Source organism: Egretta garzetta, unplaced genomic scaffold (genome assembly GCF_000687185.1).
Source record: "Egretta garzetta isolate BGI_Z169 unplaced genomic scaffold, ASM68718v1 scaffold326, whole genome shotgun sequence".
NCBI classification, from domain to species: Eukaryota; Metazoa; Chordata; class Aves; order Pelecaniformes; family Ardeidae; genus Egretta; species Egretta garzetta.
The window spans coordinates 3,902,956-3,915,110 of record NW_009260026.1 but is presented as its reverse complement, the minus strand read 5'-3'; the positions used below and the strand labels follow the sequence as shown (position 1 = coordinate 3,915,110).

The 12,155-nt window shown below is 44.9% G+C and overlaps 1 protein-coding gene across 1 annotated transcript in view; it reads left to right on the top strand.

Annotated features, from left to right (window-relative positions):
• The first annotated feature begins 1,222 nt into the window (after positions 1–1,222).
• Positions 1,223–12,155, top strand: part of GLI2 (GLI family zinc finger 2) — a 67,382-nt gene continuing 56,449 nt past the window's right edge. Inside the window, 1 exon segment of the mRNA XM_009640845.2 lies at positions 1,223–1,320. Coding sequence (XP_009639140.2) covers positions 1,262–1,320 — 59 coding nt within the window. The 5' untranslated portion in view covers positions 1,223–1,261.

The following is a 12,155-nucleotide window of genomic DNA, read 5'->3' as shown; positions in this document are numbered from 1 at the left end:
AGCATCAGCGAGAGACTTGGTCCAAGCTTTGACACTTTGGTTTTGGATGGTGCTTCCCCACTCTACAGAGAGATGCTACCTGTCGCGGAGGCAAGTCACAGTGAAATACTGAGTGCAGACTGGGTTTTGAAATGCTCGCTTAGGAGGTTGGTTTTGTTTTGCTTTTAGTCTCCAGTTAGATAAGAAAGGCCAAGAAGCCAGAGAGGGAATGGGAAGACCTGTGACAATATTAAGTAATCTTTAATGAAGAACTTCTGACTGTTTGTAAAGGCAGAGCAAGACCAGCCTTTTATCTTTAAGCCGAATGCTGGTACCAATCTAGAAAGCGGCATCGTTACAGATGCGATGAGCCCTATCAGAGGGCGATTGTACAATATTGTTATCGAGGCTCTGCTAATTGTATTTCTTTAGCTTCTGTAATTTTAGCAGGAGAGGCCCAGGTGGTCAGGCAGCGTTGTCGGGGGTGGCGTGGAGAAATAACCTGATGAATTTTCCATCAGTTCGACTCACTCAAATATTCTCACCGTTAACTTTTGGGGTCAATAATAAATATTAAAACCTGTAGATTTAATAAGTCAATGTAGGTGTTCTCTGCCTTTTGAGACCACTTTATCTTTCCATCAAAGATGAAACAAGCTTCTCAAATGAATAAAAAATAGGGCCTCAAGTGATTACAAGTGAGAGCAATTTGGGCTTCTCTCTCAGAACCTGGCAGTAGGCACTTTTGAGTCTCTTCTGACTGCCTAGATGATCTGCATTAGCACTGCTCTCGCTGTTACATTTTTAGATAAATATTTCCAACTTGTGTGTACAGACCTTCAGGAAAGGTGTTTGCTGCCACTCCAGGCATGAGGGACGACGCAGGTCTGGATCCCGCCAGGCTCTGTTGAGTCTGATTTGCGTTGCAAGTCTAGTTTTCCTTGGTGCTTCCTATAATCTCCTCAAGTTCAAAGAGCGCTTAGCTGCTTGTCTTTGTCAAAAACCCTGTTGGAGATCTTTTATGTCGAAGATGTAGGATTTCTCCGCATGACTTTGATTATTTATTCATTCCACTTCTCTGGTGTATGATAGCGCTGATATCATGAAGACCCCTTGTCTTGCACTGCTCTTGCTCTGAAATTCATGGAGATTTAGTGCCTTTGAAATTGTTTTAAAAGGAAAGGAAAAGTTTTTGAAGTCCCATTTTTTTTTTCTTCTTCTATTCCCCTCAACAGTGCCGCAGCACATTTTTCCAGCCTTCCATGCTCCTTTGCCAATTGACATGCGCCACCAGGAAGGACGATACCATTATGAACCTCACTCTATCCACGCTATCCACGGGTAAGTCTTGCACCTCCGCTCCCGTGCCTTGCTAAAATGTTGGCTGCCCACTGTACGCCGAATCCCACTGCTAAGGTCTCAGGGACTTGCTGCTCTCCTGGCAGGCTGGCCCCGCTGGTCACTCCTTGTCCCGCTGTCCCCATCCGGTGGCAATACTGACCTGCCTGGCAAGAGTGCTCTACAGCTCCGTTAAACCTATAGAAGTGCCGTGTAGCTGCGGGATGGGAGTGCAGGGCTTCTGTGTTGTTATCCAGCTGAGGTCCTGGGGACAGGCTTGACTTACGTTTTTGCGGCCATGGTGTTTCTCATGTCACACTGTGCCTGGGTCGTTCCTGGCACTGTCTTGGTAAAGAACGAGCGCTGCTCCCTTTGATTGAAGACCTCGCGTACCGTTCCTTCCTGCCCGTCAGTTGGGGGTGCAGGGGGGGAAGGCTGCAGGTAAAACTGTAATTCACTTTGATTTCACCGGATGATGGCCTGGGCAGGCTGGATGGTGTTTTCTAAAATGTGGTAAAGAGGCAGGTCCTCACGTGGATGTCCATGTCCACTCTGGAGGGGCAGGACCGTGGGTTTCAGTGGTGACCTCCTTGTGAGAGTCACCCCTGCCCCAGGGCAGCTGATGGCCAGCGAGCACAGGCGCTAGTTGGGGGCTGTACCCTGAGGGGGGGGATCATGATTAATCTCCTTATCCAGGATATGACAGCTTAATAGTCCTTCATGCCTTGGAGGACATGTTTATAGAGAGATCTGGGTTCATCTCCTGTAAGCTTTGACCAGGGCAGGGAAAACGGAGCAAGCAGAGATGTGAGCAGACACTCTAGTGACTGTGTAGCCAGGAGGGTTTCTCCTCGTCCCTGAAATGCACCATCCCGGTGGGAGGTGAGGAGCAGCCTGATGGGGTTGGTGGTCCCACGGCCAGCCCCAAATCCCTCAAGCTGTGTCTGTAACACAGGGCTCAGCCATTAGCTGAGGGACAGGTCCCAGGGCACTCAGTGTAAGGGAACCCGTAATGGCTGGAAACATTTTTCAGGAAGAGGCAGGGACGAACAAACAGGGCTCATCACTTTAAAAACTCTCATTTGATCCCTCTGTTGACTCCGGAGCCCCGCTGTGGCCTCCTCGTCCGGCCAGGGTCAGCGCTCACCCAGCTTTGCAGGGGCTGTTTGTAGAGCTGTGCTTTTTCTGGATAGGTGCAAGTGGGGGGAACAGCCCCCGGCAGGCAAGTAGTGCAGACGGCGGCAGCCAGGAGATCTGTGGCATCCCACAGCTACCAGGGCTTTATTCCGCTTCCAAAATGCTGCAGGAAAAAATGATAGGTCATTCCCCTGGATCCTACCAGAAGGCAAGTAGTTGTCTCTTTGGCTGGCAGTCAGTTTTCCTGAATGTTTAAAGGGGCAGAAGCCCCTCCTTCCACTCTGTGCACAAAGGGGAAAAGAGAGAGCAGGTTGCTAACGCGGGAATTGGGGGGGCTGAGGAGGCTGAACGAAGTAGTTCTGGTCTTGCATGCAAGTACATGCAAAAATTGTAGAAAAAAGAAAGACAGATTAATAAAAAAAACATACTGGGAGATAGTTAATAAGCCGGAGCTCTGGCTAATAAAGCACAGACTGACTTCTGAAAGGGGCAATATTCAAAACAGTGATCAGAAGAGAGGATGGCAGATGCTCAGATGTTTGGCACCAGCTTATTTGTATGCCCAACTCGGTGCTCCCGTTTGCTCCTTGCAGATAGGATAGGGTGCATTGCCTCTGCAGCACCTCTTTCAGTGGGGTCATGGAGCAGGGTCTTCTCCAGAACGCGACCAAGAGGTCACCGGCAGGTGCCATGTACCTGTGAATCGTAACACTCGGTGATGGGAGACGGTATTTTTCATATTGGTGTTGTCCAACTGATCAAGCCTGACTAAGTGCACAGTGCTGGCAGATCAGGTTTCAGTTCATCTGCATCATTATTAATAATCCACTGTCTTAGCAGTGACCACAGTGTCCTGCTTTTAGTATTTGGGTAGAGTTGTTGGCAAATACCTATTGCCTTTCTTCTTTGGGATCCGTCACCTTCCCAACAGTACCTCTCACAAAAATGACTTGTGAGGTACTGGAGAGAAAACTTGGTTGTTGGTCTTAGAAGAAGAAAGAGTTTTCTTTGAAATGTTTGATAAGATCAGTCTTACTACCTGGGCATTGCGCTCAAGGTTGTCTCTGGGGCTGGTGAAGCACCAAAGCTGAGCAGCCAACTGCTTCTTGTCTGTGGGGTTTTTTTTAGGATCAAGGGAATGCCACTTCTGTTTGGCTCTTTCCCAAGTGCCCTGGTCTACTGCACAACCACACTGGGAAAATTCTCACTGGCTGTGGAGTTAGCCTCTCGACCATTTTTTCTCTTTGAATTTTATCTGCAAACATCTTAACCTCATCTCCTGCCGTTTCCTCCTCTGGTTTTCATTCTACTTCTCTTTTGTCTTCCTCTTCTCTCCTCGTCTGGTCTGGAGATCATAACATAGTGCTCATTCTCCTCGCTGGAGGATGTCCAATGTGAAATCCTCCAGAACAGGGTGGTGGAGCTGGGCTAGAGCATGCATAGAGGTTGTGCGTCTCTTGTTCAGTACGCTGGGTGGACTCTGCAGGCACAGTCAAGCCTCTAGAAATTTGAACTCCATCCTGGTGGTGCAGAAATCCATCCTTTTGTTTAAACACCACCAAAAAAAAAAAGGTATGTGCATATTTTCACTCTAGAAAATTATGGTAAATGTTTGGAAGAAAAATTATGTCACTGAGTTTTGGTTTTATGATTAATGTGGTCGGTGCCTGACAGAGAGCCCCCAATTCATCAAGCCCATATTCTAGCTGTCTGTTGTCTGGCCAGTACCAAATTTATCTAATTACATGAACATTGCACAGCAAATTAAGTGTAGTCTCATTTGTTGCTAACTATGGGGTCTTATTATCCGCCTGCTGCATTATGTCAAAGGTTGGTTTCCTGACTGCTCGATGTGACATGGCAGTGCATTCCCCTTCATCACTGTTTGCATTTGGCCTAATGAGAACATATGTTATTTTATCCTAACTGAAAGGAACTCATCTGCCAGGGTCTCTTGAGCAGGACTACTTGTGGGACCCTTTTCTTGAGAATATGGTTGGGAATATGGAAAACTCAAGTAATATAAGATCCACATGCCAAGACGGGGGCCTGAAAGATTTGCTGCATTTCTGCTCACTGTTGTCAGTCTTTCTCTCTCAGTCATTTCCTTGTTAAACAGTGTGAGAAATAATGTTCAGAGCTTGAGTCTTCTTCCAAATCACTGAGCGCTTACTGTATATGTCCAGAAGCAGGTCATGTTGGTCTTTCCTTGAAATACACTCCTAGAGATTTTTTTTTCAGGTTAAAATAGAATTTCTCCAGTCATCAGGACAAGTCAGGTCTCTGTACAACCTCTGCTGGTTTTATTCCTTTGGTGATATACTGCACTTTCCTTTTTTGACATCTTTTTTTGGCTTTAAGAACAATTTGGCAGAATCATGATGCTTGCTTGGCTAGTCTAGAAAAATAAAGTATCATTCAGATGATCCTTGAGCTCTCTGCAGTGCAAACCAACAGGAATACTGTGGATTCAAGGCATCGTCCTGGATTCTGGTGCTTGTGAGCTTGTGGTCATACAGAGGATGGGGGGAGAGGCAGGATTGGAGCCCAGAGGGAACTGAGAAAGTATGTAATGCAGAATGGAATAAAACTGAGCATGGGATGAAAGCTCTTCCAGGACCGTAGAGTTAGAGCAGAATGAATAAAGAAAATTGTATTGGTACATATAAATTTTATGAGGTACCACTTCCACAAAGCAGCCTTGTTTAATGTTAAGGTTGCAAAATACAGCACTCAAAAGCTAAGAAATGACAGAAAAATAGATTTGCAGATTCTGACTCATTTTGCATGCCATTGCGATAATGCATTAAATTACACAGCCACATACTGGTTTTCCCTGGGCTCCTTGCCTCTCCCACAGCACAGGATGGCCCAGGCTCTGGGGAAGAGCAATGGTGGGTGTTATATGCATTTTCTGCATGCAGCTTTTATCGATTTGTCAGAATTTCACTCTTTGCCGTTGACTGTAGGCAGAACACAGATCAGCATTACTGGAGCAAAAATCATCAGCCAGGGTGTTTCAGCAGGTTCAAAGCTGAACCAAATTCACTTCATAAGTTAGAGCAGGTCCTTTTCTAACACAGGAGATATTTCATATTTTGCTGAGCTTCTTCACAAAAGCTTACTCCACTGGGGCCCTGCAATAACTCCCTCCACTTTAAACCCAGGGAACTCTTAGCATCAGCTTTGCAAGCTGAAGCCCTTGACCACAGTGGAAAGCTGCTGGCAGAGACGGCAGGTGATTACCAATAGCTCCCTTCCACTCCCTGCTTTTAGGTGTGCTTAGCTACTCTAAACTTTTTTTTTTTTTTTAGGCACAACAAAAATAACTAAAAACTCCTTAGCTCAGCTTAAAAGTCCCTGCCAATGCAAGAGCCTCCAGGGCTAACCCTTGTAAACAGCATGCCTAGGCTTGACTCAGCAAGAAGCTTTTTAACAGTAGCTCCTAAACTGTGGTTAAAACCCATCAGGCATTACGCAGTGTAACAAACAAAAGCAGCCTTGTTTTTCCACCGACGTCCTGGTTGTGTTTCAGGATGCAGTTCTGGCATTATTTATTAACAAAATACAGTTGTTGTTCTTCTGTCCACCCACAAAAGCAGTAAAAAACACCCCTGAGCCGATAGTCACAAATTCTATGGCTTTCATGAGGACTGAGTTGTCCCAAAGGTCTAAACATAGAGATGACTCCATCTCCATGATAATGTGGAGTTGCCCTTAATTTTCCTCTGGTAGGGATTTTATCTGGCTTAATCATGGATCTTTCTCCATTTCCCTGAGATCTTAATATATTACAGATTTTCCCTGATATTCAGCCTACACTTTTTTTCTTTATCTGATCCTATTACCCCTCCTTGTTGAGGTTTGTTTTCTTTTTGCTATGTTAAAAATTACAGAATACCATTTCAGGACCAGTTCCAATGTTCCTGAGCTGTTTAGGCAGGGAAATTCACAGGTGGGCAAGGTGACTGTTAAAGTTTTCATCATAAAAAGGCTGTATCTCAAGTGTTTAAAAATTTGCCAAATTTAATGTTGAACCTAAGATTTTCCGTGTTGGTTATCTGTTTCAGGCTGGTTTTCTCCTTCCTTTGTTGTTTTTGTGAGATTCAGCCAAGGGAGGCCAAGTGGGGTTAAGGGAAAATATGTTGGTTAGCCATACAAAAAATAATCATTATCATCATCTTATAACTGTGCTTTGAGAAATGCCAGTGTCTCTTGCTTTAGAGGTGGAATTTGCTATTGTCACAGATGTGCCTTTTGCTGTTCCTATTTAAAAAAAACACACACACCCCCGCTAAATTTTGCCGGATAGAAAGCCTTTGAAAAAATCTCTCTTCCAACACACTCAGTGAAGGGGTGTTGGAGTTTTGCAGCAAAATTTTCCGAACACCCCTGTGTCTCTGACCATGCTCCACCCGAGCCCTGCAAGGGCCTTCTTCCCTGAGCTCCCCATTTTCTGCCAGGGGTCTTGGTCGTCCCCTCCATCCGGGGGGATTCATAACCACAGCTGATGGCGGAGGGGAGTTGGTGGCATCGCAAGCTTGTGGAGCCGTCTCTGTGAGTTATCGGGCATGCATGAAGTGCCTTTGGTTAACCTGGGCAGGACATGGCTCCTGTGAGGCTGCAGCTTTGATCCCATCAGGCAGTTTAGGATGGGACCCCAGGTAACGTTCATTCCTGCAGCAAGGATGCCTCTCAGTTGAGCCACAGAACGTACACACCAATAAAACCTGTGTGTTTTCATATTTACTTTGCTACCAGAGTAGAAAATCTTTGGCAGGTCATGATTGATGGTACTGTGCTGCTTTGGAGATAGAGCGAGCTCCCTCCGGAGTCAAAGCAAACAGCTGCTCAGAGAGGCCTTCTTATGTGTTTTGCGAAGTTTTACGACTTTCACCAAATAGATACATTGCTCATTTGGGAAACAGGTTTGGGGGCTCCCACATCCAATTTATTCTGTCCCCTTCTTTCCCACATGCTTCTTTTATTTATTTAAGAAAATAAGAATGTGTGAGTATGTGATGGTTGCAGAGGCTGGTCCCCTCCAGAAGGCTGGTTCAAACCTCTCCCCGGTCTGTAATTAGCTGGAGTGTGTTGCTTTTAGGTGGCTCTTTGGTAACCTCCAGGAGGTGATTTGGGGAACTATCAATACTGATCTCACTCTAAAACTACCAGGATTAATACTTGATGGTCACTTGATCCATCTTCAGTAGACCACAAATTAAATACTTGGCTGCTGCTGTCCTGTTTTGGGGGCTGGAAAAATTACTTTAATTCCATCAGTGCTTTATTTTTCCCATCTCTAAAGTGCCGTTACCGTAATACTCACCCTCCTGAAGTTTTGAGACCTAAGAAGTGTCAGGCGGTCTGTGCCTTGTTTGGCACCCCAGAAGGGGTTCATGGCATGTTTTCAGGCATCAGGAGAGAAGTACACAGCGCTACCTACCTGTGCAGAAACTGAGAAGGTACACGCTTAACATCTTCTGGCCTCAGTGGGAGGACAGGCTGATCAAGTCTTCTGAAAATGGGGCAGACATAATCCAAAACACTCATCAGGGCTAGAATGTTTCTGTAGTTTTTTCCAATCTGATAAACTATTCTACGGAAAAAAAACCCCAACCAATCAAACACAAAATGCCACAGCTTTCTCTTTTGAATCTTGTTAACAAATTTCAAGCACTTTCCTTTATGATTTGCACATCTATGCTGTTCCCTAAATTTAGGAGATCGTTTCATCGTGTTTGTTTAGCTAAATAGCCCTCAGGATACTTTGAAAAACTCGAACCTGAAGTCCAGAGGCACCTTGGAGGTACATGGTTTCATGTTCACTGAACTATGCAGTCAGATGCAGATTGGACTTAGAAATATTTGGGTTGGATCTTCAGTTGCTGAATGCCAACATCATCACACAGGAGTGAGGGGCTTCGGTGAGCTCACATAGAGTCGTGCTCATTAGCACTCAGTGAAGGTCTGGGCCACCGAGCTGCTGGTGCTGTGACACCACAACATACTGAATGAAAAACTGCAGCTCTAATTTAGCCTAATCAACACCAGGAGTGTAAAAACGGCTAGGAGGTTTTAGTGTTGAGAACAAGAGCCTGATCTCTGAGGTCTTTTATGTAAACCTCTGGCATGTGTTCATTTAATATGATGTCACTCTGTAATCCACCATTGCTTTTAAATGTCATTCTCAGAGCTTCATGTCAGCAAGTCTTAAGTGATAATCCCTTTGCTTACCTCACTTTATAGTAGATTAAAAGTGACTTCATGCTTCCACCTTATCCACTGTTAAGCTTGTGCTTTAGGAGAAATTTATTTGAACTCTCTTCTCCCGCTGCTTTCTAAAGAGTTTCTAAACAGAGAGTGAAGGTCTTTCAGAAGCTACCTCAGTGGTATTGCCCATTCTCCATTGCTTTCAGCGTCCTGTGAATAATGGATAAATGTTCAGTGCCAACCTCCTGCCCTTTTAAACTCCAGTGTTACGAATTTGTTTCCCGAGTTTTCCCTTGGCTAAATGTGGAACACTGCCCCTCCTGGCCTCTCCTTTTTCTTAATCCTAAATCTATCCCCTCTCTAGATGGTGCTTCACCTCTCAGCAGCTTCTTACAGCCATGAGGACAAGAGGCCATGACCTGTTGCTGTGTTTTGCTCCTGTGTAACTCTTCCTCCTGTACAGCACAAGGGTGTGCGGGTTCCCCCTTTCTGGTCCTGTATCTCCTGGTTAAACTTTTCTCTATCCTGTAGCAAATTGTTTCTCAGTATAAAAAGCGCTCCCTGCAGTTCACCTTCCTCGTCCACCCTCCTTTTTATTCTCTCCCCAGATTTCACCCTTCTGCTCCTCGCACACCTCCTTGTGTAACACGTCCCTCCAGATACTTGCTGCATGTTGTCATATCCTTTCTCCCCACACTAATGAACTGACCAGGCTGCAGCCTGCAGCATATACTCAAATATCAGTCTGCTCAGCCTCCTCATTTTCACTGTGTTTCTCTGAAACACTTCCAGTGTGTGTGGAGATAAATGGACAAAGCCCATCCACCCCATTGGCTTGTGAAATGAAGCCTGCGGCACATCACTTTTCAGGTACTGGTTAATCTGGGTTCCCAGCTACCAGTGGCCATGGGAAGCAAATAACACAAGGTGCTGAGAGATAAAAACTAATGGCAGGGATGCTGGCTTGTGATACTGGAAGAAAAATGTAGGAATTTTAGTGTCCATACAGAGCGGAAATTTTAAAATCTCATCCAAAAGTTCCCCCCACGCAATAAAGAGCAGAGAAGTCAATTTACCCTGGAAGGATGAAGGACTGAGTCAACTCTTCTGGGATTAGAACATGTGGTTTGAGGGATCCTAGGTATTTCGGGTCTGATTCTCGGACCACCCAGATGGCTGGGGGGAAAGGAAAAAAAAAAAATAATACTAATAAAAAAAGGACCCTAGTTGGCAGAACTGCGGATCTGGGTACCCTGCCTGCAGCTAATGCCGTGCACACACATCTGCACAAACCAAAGGGCAGAACTGGGTGCTATTACTCCGGGAAATCTCAGATCTGCCGAGTGCTCCTGCGGGAACGTGTGTGTTTAAGTGAGCTTTCTAGATCCCTGACTTTGACACTAAACCACCTATGTATGTTTTTCTTCTGTGTGCCAGACCATTTTGAGAATTTGTGATTTTACAGAGTTTTCTGCCTTGGAGGCTTTTCATGCCTGTTCTTTTATGTTTCACCGTTGATATTAAATAGACAACTAACAGAGCTAAAATTTAGAGCGTTACTCAAGGGTCGAATTTTAAAAAGTGCCTGTATGATATCAGGTCGTAAATCCTACTGTATTGGGTCTGGCTAACAACATTATTTTGAAAGTGGGTGTTGTGGGTTTCAAAATAACGTTGACCCGAGTCTTTTGATGATTTTTTTAAGATGTCACTTGGCGAGGGACACCTTACAGTATGGCAGGAGCCTGGGAGGTAGGAACTATCCTTTTCCAGCCCCTGGGCAGCAGAAGGCCCTGTACCATGGTCTCCCCACAGCTGAGCGCCTGCTGTTGGATTAAATGTGAGAGGTAGGCTCCACCACCACCTTCTGCCCTTTCTGTGAGTGCAGCGGGGCACGTCAGTGTTTCTTTCATAGAGGTGGAGCCTCCTCATGGCAGAGGTATTTCTTCCTGCCACAGCTCGTTTTGTCTCTCTCTCACACCTCTCCCTACCCTGCACACATGTACCCAAGTCACTTATAACAGCACCTGGGTGCAGTCAGGCATGCCTGAAAAAATATGTTAGGGCTATATGAAATGCAACCACATTGAGCTTTTTGAGTTTAGGTCTCTCTGAGAAATAAACGGATGTTCCTAAATCCTGTAAGGGCCTTTCAAATATCTTCCTTTTGATCCTGTAAAAGCATCCTGGAGAAGAATTTGTCTTATTCCTCCTTTTGCCCCTTCACAAGAGGCTTTCCTAGCTTGGTTCTGGAGCTACTTACATGGCTTTTGATTTGCAAACCAGCTGCAGCACATGGTACCTGCTGATTGAATGCTTCAGCTGAAAGCTTCTTAAGATCCCACAGAGTAACCACACATCCCAAATTACCACTGGTAGAGGAAAGACTACCAAAGTGTGGTTAATACATTAAAAATAGGAAAGTTTCAAGCTTACAGCTGCATTAGGGCAATGGTCGTACATGCATATTCCTGTTTGAGACTATTTGTCTTCACTGTGAGATAAAACACTTGATTTCATATGCTGTCTTTCATCCCAACTCAAGTGCAGTGTGATATTTTACAAGAGAAAACTGCATTGTAGATATGACAAAAAGCAGGGTGTAGAAAGGTAGGGTTGTGAAGGAATTAACGCATTCAGTCACCAAATCAGTAAATGAAAGGAAGATCAATCTAATGGGGATTAGCAAAGAAGGAGAAGAGATACTTGTAGAAGATAGAAGAGAAATGATGGGCTGATGAGGCAGAGGGAATACAGAAAGCCATCTAGGCTACAGAACTTCTTTTAAGGCTCTCCCTATTCAGGAAAACACATAAGTATATGCTTAATTAGAAATACCTGCTTAGGCTGACTTCAGAGGAGCTTAAATGCATGTTCACATACTGTCCTGGAGAGAGGTGTTCTTCTGAAGATGCCATAAAACAGGAATGTTTACTAAATCCCACTTGTATATTTCTTCTTTAAAAATAGTTTATATTAGAGATTTTTCTTGTGCCAATATGAACTTGGCAGTTGACTTCAGACCTGTTACAGTAACGGATTATTTGCTGGTGTTCTCATGAAGTGCCTCAGTTCAATTATGTTTCTTTAGACAATTTTGGCAAAGTAGAAGTCAAGGCTTAATGAAGAGGGACTAGAGCTCTGTGGTTACTTCCACATAAGATTTCTGTGAGTCCAGCATCATCACAGACATCCCAGAACTGGTGTGAAGCAGGTCAACTTGGAGGAGCCTAGCCACAACGGTACCATGCAGACAAAATGTCCAGGTGTTTGCTTTCCAGGAAGAGCAAGTTTTCAAGGAATTAACAGTGTTTGAGGTGCTGCTTTGAGTAACAGATCACCACTCGGGTCAGACAGTGTGGTGGTCCTGCTTGTTTGAGAAGACCCTCAAGGAGCCAACGATATTTTCCGGTCTTTGGAAGGAACTGAAATGAGATCTTTGCTGCTCTTTTACCCTGATCACGAGGCACTCATTTTGTGATGGCGCC